The sequence below is a fragment of the Ptychodera flava genome, unplaced genomic scaffold (assembly GCF_041260155.1).
Source record: "Ptychodera flava strain L36383 unplaced genomic scaffold, AS_Pfla_20210202 Scaffold_72__1_contigs__length_606033_pilon, whole genome shotgun sequence".
NCBI lineage: Eukaryota > Metazoa > Hemichordata > Enteropneusta > Ptychoderidae > Ptychodera > Ptychodera flava.
Window position 1 is genome coordinate 222,054 of NW_027248394.1, and position 17,731 is coordinate 239,784.

General features: G+C 39.6%; 2 protein-coding genes across 2 annotated transcripts in view; both read left to right on the forward strand.

Moving 5' to 3' along the window:
- LOC139128817 (lectin BRA-3-like) overlaps positions 1–17,731 on the forward strand; it is a 434,059-nt gene that overhangs the window by 115,731 nt on the left and 300,597 nt on the right. The gene's annotated exons all lie outside the window — the stretch shown is intronic.
- Positions 455–1,979, forward strand: LOC139128818 (uncharacterized). The gene is made up of 2 exons (XM_070694527.1): positions 455–742; positions 1,052–1,979. Exon 2 carries the CDS (start codon positions 1,287–1,289, stop codon positions 1,977–1,979), a length of 693 nt encoding a protein of 230 aa, XP_070550628.1. The 5' UTR covers positions 455–742; positions 1,052–1,286.

The following is a 17,731-nucleotide window of genomic DNA, read 5'->3' on the forward strand; positions in this document are numbered from 1 at the left end:
AACTGACAAGAACTTGGCCATTTAAACAAATATGATCATAGTGCAATGAAGCATTTGATAACTAACACTACTCTTACATGTTCCTTACCAAGTTTGTGGAACTAATTGCATTCTGAATAATTGCCTGTATTTTCACCAAAAGTACCACATTATCTTTCACAATATACAAATTTTATATTTTGTAAATTCATTTAACACTAACAATAGAGCTTTCCATTAATTATATTTAAATGATTAGAGAGAAATGAATTAAATGTGAACTGACAAATATAAAGAGACATAAATAGTACATGTACAGTTGTGTACCAGTCAAACATACATTTGATGCTGAACACTTGCAATAAGTAGGTCTTTCATACTCTGGTTTTTTAATTGCAAAGGCAATTCTGGAGTTTTAAATGAAAGAGTAAGTGAAGACTGTAATGAACTTGATGCAGCAGAGTATTTTGAAGTCAACAGCGCCCCCTAGTGTTGTTGTCGTTCATACTACAGATCGTAAAGTTTTCATAAGATTTATTAATATTTTCTTGATTAGTAAAAGTTTGAAATTACATATATATCGACCTAAAACTATTTCAAAGTAGTACACTAAACTTTTAGTGTTTAGTAGTGGTTTACCGCCAATTTGTTGTTCCCATGATTCAGTGGTAGCCATCTTTTTTCCTATATTCCATATGAACCAAGGCAGTAGTTCAAGTTCGCCGATAATTCACCTAGAGTACCAACTAAATAGGCCCACGAGGTAATATATCTACATAGTTTGTATTGCATGAGTTTATGAGAGACATTTATTGCACGTGAAAGTAGTTTAGAGCATTTATTGATGAGATACGGAATCGTTTTCATACAGTGCAGTGTACACGGACAATTTCACTATCACTGCAAATGGACTATAGCAATGCCCATGGCACACTATCGGACAATGATCGAACAGCAATTAAGCTCATTTGCAACAATGGCTATGAAAGTTGAGACATCACAAACAGTTATTCTTTACGTTGATCGAGCATACCGTATTTAGACTAGTAGTGTATTTGCTTTTAATTACTAGATCTTACGGTGTTGGTGTATGTAACACAGCAATAAAGGAGAGATATGCCACATCAGTGAAGTCCTGTGTACGCCTAAGTGTTGAATGTTAGTTGGTGCTGCTACAGTAAGATCTCAGCCTTCCAAGGTGATGTACACAGAGTCAGGAGTATCAACCCAAGTGAGCTAAGGTGAGGTACAGAGCAAGGTGAAATTGCAAGCTGACCGTCAGAGCAGTAATATCACCTCAAAGCAACATGGAAACAGAGAGAATTGCCCGCCTAGAACACAAATTAGAGGAACTCCAAGACACTTTGGAAGTAGAAACTAGTGAAGCTGCAAGAGATCAAATTCTGCAACATATGCAAGAAATTCAAGATGAAATTATAGAGCTCAGTACGGTGGTTGATAGCAGTAGCAAAGAACCTCGTAGGAGTGAAAGAGTTCCTCCCCTCACTCAGAAAATGGCAGAGTTTCAGGAAACACAGAGAGTGAAGAAAGAGAATCAACTGAGAAAGGCCTTCACTAAAAATTACGGAGCCTGGAAGTTAGCTACTAAATCAGTACGAACAACCTTAAAGAGCCATTGCACTCCAGAAACGCTCGACAGTCTTGAAACGTCACTGCACATGAAAAGGGATGAAGTCATCAAAACATATGAAGCCCTGCGTGAAGTTTGTGTCCCGGAACAAGAAATTCTGCGACAGACTGACACTTGTACAGCTATCACAAAACAATTACTTCAAGTGATCATAAACAAGAAAAAGAATACCGGTGAAGAAAACACCGATCAGCAACTACATGACATGCTGCAACATGACTGCAACAGGTCCATATTCAGTACAGAGCTATCAAGATCATCTCACCTCTCCCTGTCTTCAGTAGAGAGACGAGCAGAGGCAGCTGCTGAACTTGCAGCCCAAAGGGCAGAGTTAATTGGAACTGCTTAGAGTCAGAGATATTAAACAAGCAGAGCTGGAGGAACTTGAGCATCAAAGGGAACTCCTATGTCATAAACAAGAGAAAAAGAAGAGAGAGATGGAACGTATGGAGAAAGAGAAAGATATAGAGAAAGCCAGAGCAAAGTTCAGAGTGTATGACCAGTTATGTCAAGATGTCCACAGAGATGAAGATAATGCGGAGGACATTTTGACAAAGTATAATAACTCTGTTCTGCCTTCAAAGGATAACACACCACAGTATACTGCACATCACAGTATGGATACTTCCTCCCTAGCTCACATTTTACAGAATAGTCTTTCAGTCAGCAGATTGCCAATGCCAGAGCCACCTATATTCACCGGTGACCCACTGCAGTATATTCAATGGAAAATCAACTTCAAGAGTCTTATTGAGAGCAAAGGTATCACAGCAGCAGAAAGAATGTACTATTTGAAGAGGTATGTGGGAGGCGAAGCACAGAAAGCAGTAGAAGGATTTTTCTACAATAATTCTGAGGGATCATACACAGCTGCATGGAACTTACTCGAAGAAAGGTATGGCCATACTTTCAAAGTACAGAAAGCCTTCAGAGACAAACTTTCCAAATGGCAGAAAATTGGCCCCAAAGATTCAGCTGGTCTACAAGAGTTTGCAGATTTCCTCAGAGCTTGCAAGGACGCAATTCCACACGTACCTGGACTGAAAATTCTGAACGACTGTGAAGAGAATCAGCGATTGTTAATGAAACTACCAGATTGGGCTACTTCACGTTGGAATCGTGAAGTGACACAAACGCTGGACAGTTCTGGAGAGTATCCAAGCTTTGACGATTTCGTAAAATATGTAACAAAGGAAGCACGTATTGCTTACGGGCACGGAGATTGTTCTATACATGTTATATTGAATCAACCTTCGACTACTGTTCGGTTGTTGGGGGAAATTGTGATCAATCCTACTGTAACAAACTTTTTCAGTTGCAAAAACAGGCTATTCGTTTAGTTTGTGGGGCTAAATGGGATCAACCAACTGGTCCATTGTTTAAAACTTTGGGCCTACTTCCACTTGGTAGTCGCTTGATTTATCAAAAAGGGGTCCAGATGTTCCAAATTGTCAATGGCTTGTGTCCAAATTATTTGAGTAATCTTTTCCAGCCTGCTAACGTTCATTCATCCAGGTCTCTGCGCTCAACTTCAACAAACAATTTGTACTTGCCAAAAATTAGAACGGAAATAATGAGAAAAAGCCTTTCATATTCTGGCGCTGTCCTTTGGAATGAACTCCCCTCATCTTTGAAAAACAGCCCAAATCTGAGATCTTTCAAGTTGCAATTGTATAAATTCCTCATGGATCGGGTGTGATATGTTCTTGCCTTTTGTTGTAGGGTTAGTTGTCTTATTGTCCTAATTGCTGTTTTTTTTTTTCTTGACCTGATTTTTTACTGGTTTGTTGCTTGTATTAGTATTTGTATTTTTTTTCCTCTGTCATTCTGTAAATTTTTTAATGTCGACCTTGTGGAAGATCGGCCTTATTGGCCGAACATGTTATCGACAGTAAATAAAGTTAAATAAATAAATAAATAAATAAATAAATAAATAAAGTAAATCCCATTTCCTCATTGTATGCCATGAAGGAATCAAGCTTCACAGAAAAGAGAGAATCCAGTGATAAGGGAAGAAGAGGCAGCCGAAACAAAGGTACCACACTCACAACAGAGGCAAGAGAAGTCAACAAAGAATCATCTGGTGTGAAACAAACATCTGACGCAAAGACATATGTACCAAAACCGTGCATGTTTTGTAATAAGTCTGATCATCAACTCAGCACATGCCCAGAATTTGAGAAAGGATCGCTGGAAGAGAAAAAGAAATATATTCAAGAAAACAGAGTATGTTTCAGCTGTCTCAAGAGAGGACATAATTCAAGAGAGTGTAGGCGAAAGTTAACATGTGAAAAGTGCAAGAAAAGACATCCAACAAGTCTTCATGATGACTCCAAGGATCAAAAACCTCCCAACGAAACCAACGAAACTTCAGAAGCATCAGCAGTGTCATGCAAAGCAGAGTTGGGAGATAGCAAAGGCACGTCTATGATAGTTCCAGTGTGGGTGTCTACCAAAGAGTCTCCCTCTAAAGAAGTCCTTACATATGCATTGTTGGACACACAAAGCGACTCAACATTCATCCTGGAAGATATTGCGAAATCAGTCTCTAGCAAATGTCAACCAGTGCGACTGAAACTGTCAACGATGTCTTCAGCATCATCCATCATTGACTGTAAGGTGATCTCAAATCTTATTGTCAGAGGTATGTCTTCATCTACTCGCATAGACATTCCACAATCATATACCAGAGACTTCATTCCAACCGATAGATCTCACATCCCTACCTCGAGCACAGCAAAGAGATGGTCTCATCTACATAGAATAGCCCATGAGCTTCCCCCATTGCAAGGTTGTGAAGTAGGATTGCTCATTGGCTACAACTGCCCACAAGCACTGGCACCAAGAGAGACTATAATTGGAAAGGGTGATGAACCTTACGCTGTCAAGACTGACCTGGGATGGAGCATTGTAGGCTATGAAGATTCAGCGATTCATAATGGCATGCATTTCTGCAACCGTGTCTCTGTAAAGGAGGTTCCTTTCTTGTCACCGAAACTAGTGATCAACACATTGGAAGCTGACTTCACAGAAAAGGCCCATGGAGAGAAAACCATTTCACAGGAGGATATCCAGTTCCTCAACATCTTAGAGACGGGCATACAACAGAGAGAAGATGGTCATTACTGTATGCCACTACCATTTAAGTCTGGAAAGCCGTTACTGCCAGACAACAAGAGAGCAGCAGCAATTCGCCTGCAACATTTGAAGAAGAAGTTCATCAAGGATCCAAAGTATTATGCAGACTATAAGAAATTATGAACGACGTCCTAGAGAAAGGTGATGCTGAGAAAGCAGACTCCAAAGTTGCCGAAGGACAAGTCTGGTACATACCGCACCATGGGGTGTACCACCCTCACAAACCTGAGAAGATAAGAGTAGTGTTTGATTGTTCAGCACGCCATGGAGGGACTTCCTTGAATGATCATCTACTCACAGGACCAGACTTGATAAACAATCTGATTGGTGTACTGTGTAGGTTCAGAAAATATCCTATAGCAGTCACCTGCGACATAGAGAGGATGTTTCATCAATTCCTTGTACAGGATGAAGATCGCAATTACCTAAGGTTTTTATGGTGGGAGAACGGTGACATCAACACTGAACCCCAAGAATATCGCATGAAAGTACATCTATTCGGAGCAGCATCGTCTCCTGGATGTGCAAATTATGGTATGAAACATCTAGCTAACGAAAACAAGACAGAGTTTCCCTTAGCAGCAAGCTTCTTACAAGAAGACTTCTACGTCGACGATGGTCTTACCAGTAAAGAATCAACAGATGAAGCAATCAAAGTCGTAAAAGAGGCACAAACAGTGTGTGCCAAGGGAGGATTACATCTCCACAAGTTTATCTCGAACAGCCGAGAAGTAATGGACTCAATTCCCATCGATGAAAGAGCCAGTGGAATAAAAGACGTGGACTTGAGTCATGACAGTCTACCAATAGAGAGAGTACTTGGGATCCAGTGGTGCGTAGAGACAGATACGTTTAAATTCAACATACAGGCCAAAGATAAACCTGCAACACGGCGTGGTATCCTGTCTACAGTAGCCTCCATTTATGATCCATTCGGATTCCGTGGTCCATTTGTGCTAATTGGCAAAAGAGTTCTCTAAGAAATGTGTCAGAAGAACATAAGCTGGGATGAGCCTCTACCTGACAACCTACACCCACTATGGGGTAAGTGGAAAGCTGATTTTGAGAATTTGAATTGCAAGGAGCTACATACCACCAGATTTCGGACCAGTCCTGACCACCGAACTACATCACTTTTCAGACGCCAGTACCAGTGGCTATGGACAGTGCTCATACCTAAGACTCGTTGGTCAGAATCAAGTACACTGTTCATTCATAGCAGGAAAGGCAAGAGTTGCTCCAATCAAAATAGTCACCATTCCACGTCTAGAGCTGACTGCAGCGGTAGTGTCCGCAAACATGAGCAGTAAACTTAAAGAAGAGTTAAACATCAATATTGACGAAGAGTACTTCTGGACAGACTCACAAGTAGTACTGAGGTAATAATAATCTTTATTCCAAAGCACTATAGGCCACCGGCCCTTAGTACAATAATAACCAATTACACAGAAAAACTAGTGAGGTCAGGGGTTCACCTTAAAGAACAAAACGGTGAACTTTGAACTTAACATCATGCAATATCATACAAAAAGTACCAACAAGAAATTTAGACACATTCCTATTCATTCATAGAGGAAGCCCTCTTTTGAAAAGCATAAAAACAGATATCGAGCACAGTTTCTGATGATGTCTGGCTTTGTGTTATTCATGAGTGCAATAAATTTATACTGTGACAAAGGTTGTTGCGTGTAAAAACTAGGAATGTACTGAGTTCTAAGGTCATTATACAGTGGACAAACAAAAAGAAAATGGAATTCGTCTTCAACAGCATCAAGACATACTGGACATTTTCTCTCATTGAACTGTAAACCAAGGTGTCTACCCTTCTCTACCATCAACGGGTGAGCGGAAACTCTAAATTTGAACAGTGTCAAGCGGAAAATGGATTTCATTTCAATCTTAAGATATTGTTCAGCAACTAAACTTGTTTTAAATAATTTATAATTACTCAATTTAGTATACGAATTTATTTCGTCACTCCAATTTTGGAAGTCAATATCTAAGCAACGTTGACGAAAGCTATTAACAAATAAAAGTTCATTTCCAACCCCTTGATTATACCATGCTTCAGCAAACCCGTATGAAAATAGAATTGCTTTCACATGCTTTACCCAACACTCCTTATTTGAATCAGCTAATTTACATTGGAGATGGTAGCAATGAAAAACATAACGATTTGTGTTCATCTTTAAAATTCTTAACCAGTATTTGATAACTCTAGTTAAACGGATAGCTCTCAAAGTTGAACGACCCATTTCTCCTCTTATCGAAGCATGAATATATAATGACTGTGATGAAAGCAAAAATGTACAAAACTTAATGTGAACATTTTCTATTGCTGGCGCTTCAATATAACCCCATATCTCACAACCGTAATGTAGAATTGGTAGAATTTTTGTATCAAATAACTTAAAACATAAATTTAAGGGTACATGACCTAATTTCTTTACATTTATCATCAGAGCATGGAGAGCTTTTGTTGCCTGATCGGCTAGCTGTTCCACAGCTCTTGACCAAATACCTCTTGATGAGAGCTTTAAACCAAGATATACATAGTATGGAACGGTTTCAACGACACAACTTCCATAAAACCATTTTTCGTAACTTCTAAGTATACCACCGTTCCTGAAAACTACAACTTTGGTCTTACTTAGATTAACCCTTAATTTATATTTATCACAATAAGACTTTAATTTTGAGAGTAGTCTCTGTAATCCAATAGCGTTATAAGATAGTAAAACAAGATCATCGGCAAATAATAAATAGAAAAGTTTGACAAGACCAATTTAACACCCAACGTCATCACCCAAAATATGATCTGCACGGAGTTCATTATGTAAATCATTGATGAAGAAAGAAAACAGAAAAGGAGACAGGATGCAACCTTGTTTCACACCGACAGGACAATCGAAAAAATCTGTTAAACCAGAGGGGGTTAAAACGCTTGCCTTCACTTCTTGATACATAGAATGTAGTATACGATACATGTTCCCTGTAATACCGGCATTGCCAGTTTGAAAAACATTGCTATTCTATTTACTCTGTCAACGCTTTTTCAAAATCTACAAAAGCACAATAAAAACGCCCCCTCTTAGTTGTTAAATATTTTTGTATGAGTGTGTTAATTATAAAAATGTTGTCTATTGTACAGTACCCAGCTCTGAAACCTGCTTGTTCTTCCCTTGTATATTGACATGTCGCATCCCATTTACAAAGCCTATTGTACAACATTCTAGCAAAAATTTTGCCTGTTACAGAGAGTAAAGAAATACCACGATAATTACAAGCTGAATCACGTGCCCCCTTTTGAATATTGGAAAAATAATGCCTTCCCTCCAAGCCCTCGGAAATTTTCCTGAACTGAAAATGCCATTGAAAAGAATACAAAGTAAATTACACAATTCATCACAACAACACTTAAAAAACTCTGGTGGAACACCATCAGAACCGGGTGACTTTCCTGACTTCAAACTTTTAATACTTTTCATCACCTCCTCAATGGTAAACGGTGAATTTAAAATATCATTATACTGGTCCATTGAAACTGATCCAAAATTACCCCGGTTAAAATTGTCAACAGTGATATCAAAATGGTCCCACAATTCAGTATACTCTGAGTTTTCATAAAGGTCATTGGGTGGATTAAACAAAGATTTGAAGTATTCCAACCATTCAGATGAATTAATTGATTTAGGAATGGATACTCTAGATGTACGCATAAAACTCCAGAATTTTTACTATCATTGTTTTGGGCTGCATTCACAAAATCTGTAATTCTCTTTTGTCTAAAACTTTCCTTTTTCTTTAATAACACTTGTTTATACTCTTTCTTTTGTATCTTTAAATTGATGAGGTCCTGTGCAAGTCTGGTATGCCGAAATTTTCTCAGAGAAGTTTGCAGCTTTGCTCGTTCTAATTTACATTCGTTATCAAACCAACCATTCTGATTTTTATTGTGTGAAGTGTTACCTGACTGCAACCTTGGCGGTAATAGTGCATAGAAAAGGTCATTGAACTTTGTTACCGCCCCATCTATATTTGTATGATCTAGATCGAGATAAATTTCTCGAAATTGAAAATCATAATGACCAGACAGAAAATTTGTCTTGAAAGCAGTGCCCATTTCATCTGTAAATGTGTATCTCGAATATTGTTGCATTTTCTGTTGTTCATCATCAGCACTTCCGCCATTGTCTGTGTGTACCTTTGTTTTTAGTACTGCCTCTAGTGGCATATGGTCGGATTCTATTCTGCAACCAACATTTAAGTCTTCAATATCATTGAAAATATCTCGTGAAACTAAAATATAATCTACAACACTAGCGCCATTGTGGGTTATACACGTAAAATTTCCATCTTTATCGGAAGATTTGCGGCCATTTACAATTCGAAAAGACACCGCTTTACACAAGCTAAGTAAATTGTACCCGTACTCATTTGATTCCTTGTCACAATTACAACGATTACCGATATTAAAATCAACGCTATGTATTCACCAACTGGTACATACATTCCAGTGTCATTGTCAATAAAATCGTTTTAACTCTGCAGTGCGGGCGTTAAAATCGCCCATTAACCCCTTGACTACCAAGACCAATGTATTCCTATATACCAGGGCCCTTATGGAAATATTGATAAAATCTTAGGTGTGGTCATTGCATGAACATTGCTTAGAGTAAAAATTAAGTAAGTACCAATAAACCATATATTTTCTGAATCAGCATGAAATTTCCCACTTTTTCATACATAAGTTTTGTATTTCCAGGTCACGTGACTGATCACATGACACATCATGTGACCAGAGTTGGCAAAGAATATGAATATTTGAAGCATCAGGACGTGTTTTGAATCCATAAAATGACGCAAATTTGAATACAGTTGCAATTTTCATGGCATTGTCTTTACATATATGTAATAATAACTACCCTTTACTTTATTTATAGATGTTATCATGTACCTATTTGAGATTTTTCTCACAAAAGGCAGAGTAAATGAACCACAAACATCAGCATCTGACATGATTCTGTATTTGAAAATCAACACATTTTATATTTGTAAACACCTGCTTTATGTCTTCCTTGCAGAAACATGCATCTAAAATGGTTATGATTTATCAAAAAATAATTCACAATATTTAAAAATACATTTTAGGGAACAACAAATCACATGACGAAACACATGACCAGTCATGTGACCAGTCATATTGATAATATGGCTGCTATAAAATTTCACTGGCTTATAGTAAAAATTGTATTTCCTCTAGTTTCATTCACGAATATTGCTGTTAATAGAACATATTTACATATAAATCATTTGTTTTCAATAAATAAACATTTCATTTCATTAAAAAAACAAACCATAAACATCTTCGCGATCGTCCGTACTTCTGAAAACTGTAAACAATCAACGCGACGCTTCTGTGATCAGCCTGACCTTTCAGGGTCGAGGTCATGGGTCACGACATTTGCTTCCGGATTTTGGCCATACTCGGACGTACGGGGGCGCAATCACATTCAGGCCAGATCGGAATACATCAGTCTTAGTCGCGCTGCGTGCCGACGCAGAAATTACGGGATTTTTAGCGACAAAAACGAAGCAAATACGCCTATTTAACTGTGCCGGATATTTCCGGCACTCAAGGTATATGGTAATTCAATATGGCGCCGGATATATCCGGCGCCATAGGTAGTCAAGGGGTTAACATAAATTTAGCATTTGAATATTTCTCTGTCAGGTTCACAATGTCATTCTCGATCTCAGCAAACATGTGTCCACTTGAATAGGGTGAATCAACAGGTGGTATGTATAGAATTCCAATTATCAGTTTCTCTTGACCCGGAAAGTCAAATTTCAGCCAAAGAATATAATCTTTGGATAAACATAAACGCTGAGTAAAATTTGCGAGAGTATTTTTAATATAGACTACTATACCACCTGATTGTCTTCCCCTTATTTTAGTACGTTGTCTACTGACTGAATTTACAAAATAACCATCCAGAGGAGGAACTTGCGATTCGTTTGTAAAGGTTTCGATCAGAGATATAACATCAAAACTTCTAATGTACTCAGTAAAATCGTGATTTTTCCATTTAGACAATAAACCTCTCACATTCCACATTAAACAATTAAGAGTCTTAAATACTGGATCAGACTTATCAGTAGTTGTCGCACCCTCGTCATGAATTATATTTGAGCCTCGGCCAAAACCCATTTATTTATTTTGATTATTTTATCACTTTCCATATCGTACGTGAAAACTTCCCCTTCAATTATCAACTTATCGTATGATAGAATGCATTTCTGGTCCCTTTTTCTTGCATCATCAAGATACGGTTTAATTTTCTTCTCACGCTCTTACCCTGTCCGTGTAATTTTCTGATACACCAATTTGTGAGTCACTCTGAGAGTCCCTTGCTTCATGTGCCTAGCAGACTGAAGGACCATGTCTCGTTGCTTAAATCTTGAAAATTTAGCGATGATTGGACGAGGTGACGATTTCGTTTTCAGTCTGTGCGCTCTCTCTATTTCTATGTCGTCTTCAATATTCAATTCATCTTTAATATAAGCTTTCACTTTCTCTTCAGATTCTTCCCATGTTTCTCGCCCTGTCTGTTCGGCAAAACCGTAGAAAACAAGATTGTCTCTCCTAGATTGGGCTTCCATGTACTCTGCTCGTTCATCCACCATTTGAGACGTTTTGACAGAGCGTCATTTTCTTTTCTCAGTCGTTCGTTTTCTTCCTTCAATTCGTGTACTTCATGACCTATATGTTCCATTTTTCTCACTAGAATCCTTAAACTGTTGCGACATTGAACTTTTGAGACTTTCGACACAACTGTTAAGTTGCTCAAGTTTCCCATTGACGTCCTGTCGGAGCGCAGAAAGCTGTTCCAAAATTGCAGTAAATTCAGGATTCTGGCTCATATTCGGAATATCAATGCCAAGTTCATTTAGCTTACTTTGTCTTGTAGTTGGTCTGCTGGTTGTAGTGCTTGATTTATTAGGCCCTGGGTTCGCCTCGACATCACCTGCACTCAAGAGCAGCATGCACAGCACCAGTCTCAGTATGAATGACACGTAGCCTCTTCTCATTGTTATGCATGGTACTCTACCCGGCGTTTTCCAGCGCTGCAGGAAACATCCAATTTTAGCTCGCCACTGCTCCAAGGAAACACCCATCTTTTTACAATTTCAACAGCACTCTGTACTTAGTGTTGTAAAACTTGTAAGAAAATTTTGTGGCGGAAATCTTGCGCAATTAGGTAGAAAATATCAGACAATTTTCGGAGCTTCTGCAAGGACAATCGACCCCAGCAGGTGACCCTTGACCTCTCGTCAAAGAATAGTACTGAGGTACATCGCAAATGAAGCCAGAAGATTCCATGTATTCGTAGCTAATAGGATCCAAAGGATCAGACAAGTATCAGAGCACAGTCAGTGGCATTATGTGCCAACCAGAATGAATCCAGCAGACCATGCGTCTAGAGGAGTCTGTGCAACAGAGTTACTAAACTCAAATTTTCTTTGGGAAAGAGAGTTGAAGTTGGTAGAGGAACCAGCCTACGAATTGAGTGTTGGCGACCCAGAGGTGAAAAATGTGACGACCTTCGCAAGTACCGTGACACAAGAATCACTCAACTTAGAGAATTGTATATCCCACTTCTCCGTATGGTCCAGAGCGGTCGGAGCATTATCACGCATTAGAAGAGTCAAGCCTTTGCTGAAGAGATCAAAGAGATAAAGAAGTCATCCAAGGTGAACAGAAACAGTAGCATCTACAATTTGAACCCATTTCTGGATGACAGCGGTGTATTGAGAGTCGGAGGTCGTTTGAAGAATGCAAAGAGTCCCGATGTCATCAAACATCTTCCCAATGATAGTCGTGTCACAAGGTTAATTGTTTCGCACTTTTATGGTAAAGTTACAGGTATGACACTCAACAGCATAAGGGCAAATGGCTATTGGATCGGTGGAGGAATCAAGGTTGTTTCCTCTTGCATTCATGAGTGTTACAAGTCGTCGATTTTGCGACCTGTAGAGGAGCAGAAGATATCAGACCTGCCGGAAGATAGAGTACAGCCATCACCACCCTTCACATTTTGTGGTATGGACTGTTTTGGTCCCTTTATAGTTAAAGACGGAAGGAAACATCACAAGAAGTATGGACTTCTGTTTACATGTATGTGTTCCAGAGCCATACACATCGAAATGCTTGATGATATGTCTACAGATTGCTTTATTAACAGCCTCAGATGTTTCATCGCTATCAGAGGTCCTGTGCAGCAACTACGGTCTGACCAGGGAAGCAATTTCGTTGGAGCCAAAAACGAGTTCCAAGAGGCTATTAGAGAGTTAGACACATTGAAGTATTTCTCGCAGAGCAGCAATGTGAGTTTGTTATGAATTCCCCACACGCCAGTCACACAGGTGGTGTATGGGAAAGGCAAATCAGAACAGTGAGAAGTGTCCTGTCCTCACTTTTACAGCAGTCTTCAGGTCGTCTAGATTCAGCATCCCTACGCACATTTCTCTATGAAGTTATGGCCATTGTGAATAGCCGTCCACTGACAGCAGAGACTCTCAATGATCCCATGAGTCCTGAGCCATTAACTCCAAATCATTTACTCACGATGAAATCCTCATCAGCTCTACCCCCTCCTGGTAAATTTGTAAAGGAAGACCTGTACATCAGGAAACGCTGGAGGAGAGTGCAGCATCTTGCAGAACAGTTCTGGGGCAGATGGAGGAATGAGTATCTGACTACCCTCACAAAACGACAGAAATGGAATGTGCCCAGGCGAAATGTCATGGTGGGAGACATTGTCTTAATTGTGGATGACCAGTTTCATCGTATGGATTGGCCAATAGGTGTAGTGATTGAGACAACCGAAGGCAATGACAGTCTAGTGAGAAAGGCTAAGATTCAAGTTGGCACGAAAAAACTTGACAAGAAGGGCAGACGAGAGCACAAACTTGCAATATTTGAGAGACCAGTCCAGAAATTGATTGTTCTGATTGAAAAGGAGTGAACTTTGCGAACACTCATGTACTGTTTTAAAGCATCACACAAAACTTTGAAATTACTGATGAATAAGTAATTTGGTGGGAGTGTAATGAACTTGATGCAGCAGAGAATTGTGAAGTCAACAGCGCCCCCTAGTGTTGTTGTCGTTCATACTACAGATCGTAAAGTTTTCATAAGATTTATTAATATTTTCTTGATTAGTAAAAGTTTGAAATTACATATATATCGACCTAAAACTATTTCAAAGTAGTACACTAAACTTTTAGTGTTTAGTAGTGGTTTACCGCCAATTTGTTGTTCCCATGATTCAGTGGTAGCCATCTTTTTTCCTATATTCCATATGAACCAAGGCAGTAGTTCAAGTTCGCCGATAATTCACCTAGAGTACCAACTAAATAGGCCCACGAGGTAATATATCTACTACTCTTATCTTCTCAGGTTTGTGAGGGTGGTACACTCCATGGTGCGGTATGTACCAGACTTGTCCTTCGGCAATTTTGGAGTCTGCTTTTTCAGCATCACCTTTCTCTAGGACGTCGTTCATAAATTTCTTATAATCTGCATAATACTTTGGATCCTTGATGAACTTCTTCTTCAAATGTTGCAGGCGAATTGCTGCTGCTTTATTGTTCTCTGGCAGTAATCATAATGGTTTTCCAGACTTAAATGGTAGTGGCATACAGTAATGACCATCTTCTCTCTGTTGTATGCCCATCTCTAAGATGTTGAGGAACTGGATATCCTCCTGTGAAATGGTTTTCTCTCCATAGGCCTTTTCTGTGAAGTCAGCTTCCAATGTGTTGATCACTTGTTTCGGTGACAAGAAAGGAACCTCCTTTACAGAGACACGGTTGCAGAAATGCGTGCCATTATGAATCGCTGAATCTTCATAGCCTACAATGCTCCATCCCAGGTCAGTCTTGACAGCGTAAGGTTCATCACCCTTTCCAATTATAGTCTCTCTTGGTGCCAGTGCTTGTGGGCAGTTGTAGCCAATGAGCAATCCTACTTCACAACCTTGCAATGGGGGAAGCTCATGGGCTATTCTATGTAGATGAGACCATCTCTTTGCTGTGCTTGAGGTAGGGATGTGAGATCTATCGGTTGGAATGAAGTCTCTGAAATCTCTGGAATGTCTATGCCTAAGACATACCTCTGACAAGGTGATCTGGGATCACCTTACAGTCAATGATGGATGATGCTGAAGACATCGTTGACAGTTTCAGTCGTACTGGTTGACATTCGCTAGAGACTGATTTTGCAATATCTTCCAGGATGAATGTTGAGTCACTTTGTGTGTCCAACAATGCGTATGTAAGGACTTCTTTAGAGGGAGACTCTTTGGTAGACACCCACACTGGAACTATCATAGACGTACCCTTGCTATCTCCCAACTCTGCCTTGCATGACACTGCTGATGCTTCTGAAGTTTCGTTGGTTTCGTTGGGAGGTTTTTGATCCTTGGAGTCATCATGAAGACTTGTTGGGTGTCTTTTCTTGCACTTTTCACATGTTAACTTTCGCCTACAGTTTCTTGAATTATGTCCTCTCTTGAGACAGCTGAAACATACTCTGTTTTCTTGAATATATTTCTTTTCTCTTCCAGCTGATCCTTTCTCAAATTCTGGGCATGTGCTGAGTTGATGATCAGACTTATTACAAAACATGCACGGTTTTGGTACATATGTCTTTGCGTCAGATGTTTGTTTCACACCAGATGATTCTTTGTCGACTTCTCTTGCCTCTGTTGTGAGTGTGGTACCTTTGTTTCGGCTGCCTCTTCTTTCCTTATCACTGGATTCTCTCTTTTCTGTGAAGCTTGATTCCCTCATGGCATACAATGAGGAAATGGGATTGCAGGCAATACGTGCTTCCTTTGTTACATATTTTACGAAATCGTCAAAGCTTGGATACTCTCCAGAAATGTCCAGCATTTGTGTCACTTCACGATTCCAACGTGAAGTAGCCCAATCTGGTAGTTTCATTAACAATCGCTGATTCTCTTCACAGTCGTTCAGAATTTTCAGTCCAGGTACGTGTGGAATTGCGTCTTTGCAAGCTCTGAGGAAATCTGCGAACTCTTGTAGACCAGCTGAATCTTTGGAGCCAATTTTCTGCCATTTGGAAAGTTTGTCTCTGAAGGCTTTCTGTACTTTGAAAGTATGGCCATACCTTTCTTCGAGTAAGTTCCATGCAGCTGTGTATGATCCCTCAGAATTATTGTAGAAAAATCCTTCTACTGCTCTCTGTGCTTCGCCTCCCACATACCTCTTCAAATAGTACATTCTTTCTGCTGCTGTGATACCTTTGCTCTCAATAAGACTCTTGAAGTTGATTTTCCATTGAATATACTGCAGTGGGTCACCGGTGAATATAGGTGGCTCTGGCATTGGCAATCTGCTGACTGAAAGACTATTCTGTAAAATGTGAGCTAGAGAGGAAGTATCCATACTGTGATGTGCAGTATACTGTGGTGTGTTATCCTTTGAAGACGGAGCAGAGTTATTATACTTTGTCAAAATGTCCTCCGCATTATCTCATCTCTGTGGACATTCTGACATAGCTGGTCATACACTCTGAACTTTGCTCTGGCTTTCTCTATATCTTTCTCTTTCTCCATACGTTCCATTTCTCTTTTCTTTTTCTCTTGTTGATGACGCAGGAGTTCCCTTTGATGCTCTAGTTCCTCCAGCTCTGCTTGTTTAGTATCTCTGACTCTAAGCAGTTCCAACTCTGCCCTTTGCGCTGCAAGTTCAGCAGCTGCCTCTGCTCGTCTCTCTACTGAAGACAGGGAGAGATGAGATGATCTTGATAGCTCTGTACTGAATATGGACCTGTTGCAGTCATGTTGCAGCATGTCATGTAGTTGCTGATCGGTGTTCTCTTCACTGGTATACTTTCTCTTGTTTATGATCACTTGAAGTAATTGTTTTGTGATAGCTGTACAAGTGTCCGTCTGTCTCAGCATTTCTTGTTCCGGGACACAAACTTCACGCAGGGCTTCATATGTTTTGATGACTTCATCCTTTTTCATATTCAGTGATACATCAAGACTGTCAAGTGTCTCTGCAGTACAATAGCTCTTTAAGGTTGTTCGTACTGATTTAGTAGCTAATTTCCAGGCTCCGTAATTTTGAGTGAAGGCCCTTCTCAGTCGATTCTCTTTCTTCACTCTCTGTGTTTCCTGAAACTCTGCCATTTTCTGAGTGAGGGGAGGAACTCTTCCACTCCTACGAGGTTCTTTGCTACTGCTATCAACCGCCGTGCTGAGCTCTATAATTTCATCTTGAATTTCTTGCATATGTTGCAGAATTTGATCTCTTGCAGCTTGAGTAGTTTCTTTTTCCAAAGTGTCTTGGAGTTCCTCTAATTTGCGTTCTAGGTGGGCAATTCTCTCTGTCTCCATGTTGCTTTGAGGTGATATTACTGCTCTGACGGTTAGCTTGCAATTTCACCTTGCTCTGTACCTCACCTTAGCTCACTTGGGTTGATACTCCTGACTCTGTGTACATCACCTTGGAAGGCTGAGATCTTACTGTAGCAGCACCAACTAACATTCAACACTTAGGCGTACACAGGACTTGACTGATGTGGCATATCTCTCCTTTATTGCTGTGTTACATACACCAACACCGTAAGATCTAGTAAATAAAGGCAAATAAACTACTAGTTTAAACAGTCGATCAACGTAAAGAATAACTGTTCGTGATGTCTCAACTTTCATAGCCATTGTTGCAAATGAGCTTATTCGCTGTTCGATTGTCGAGAAACGTATACAAAGATAGCTACTTCTTAATTCCTTGACAATGAAGACAGATTGTAATCTCTTCAGTTCCTTCCAATATCCTGTGTTTACACATAGTTTTAATTCTTTCTGACGTGTGACTCATCTCTAACCAATCAAAGTCAAAGACGCTTCTTACTTTCCCGCCAAAATC

Coding starts and splice junctions, on each gene's coding strand:
- LOC139128818 (XM_070694527.1), top strand. CDS start 1,287: ATGGAAACAGAGAGAATTGCCCGCCTAGAACACAAATTAGAGGAACTC.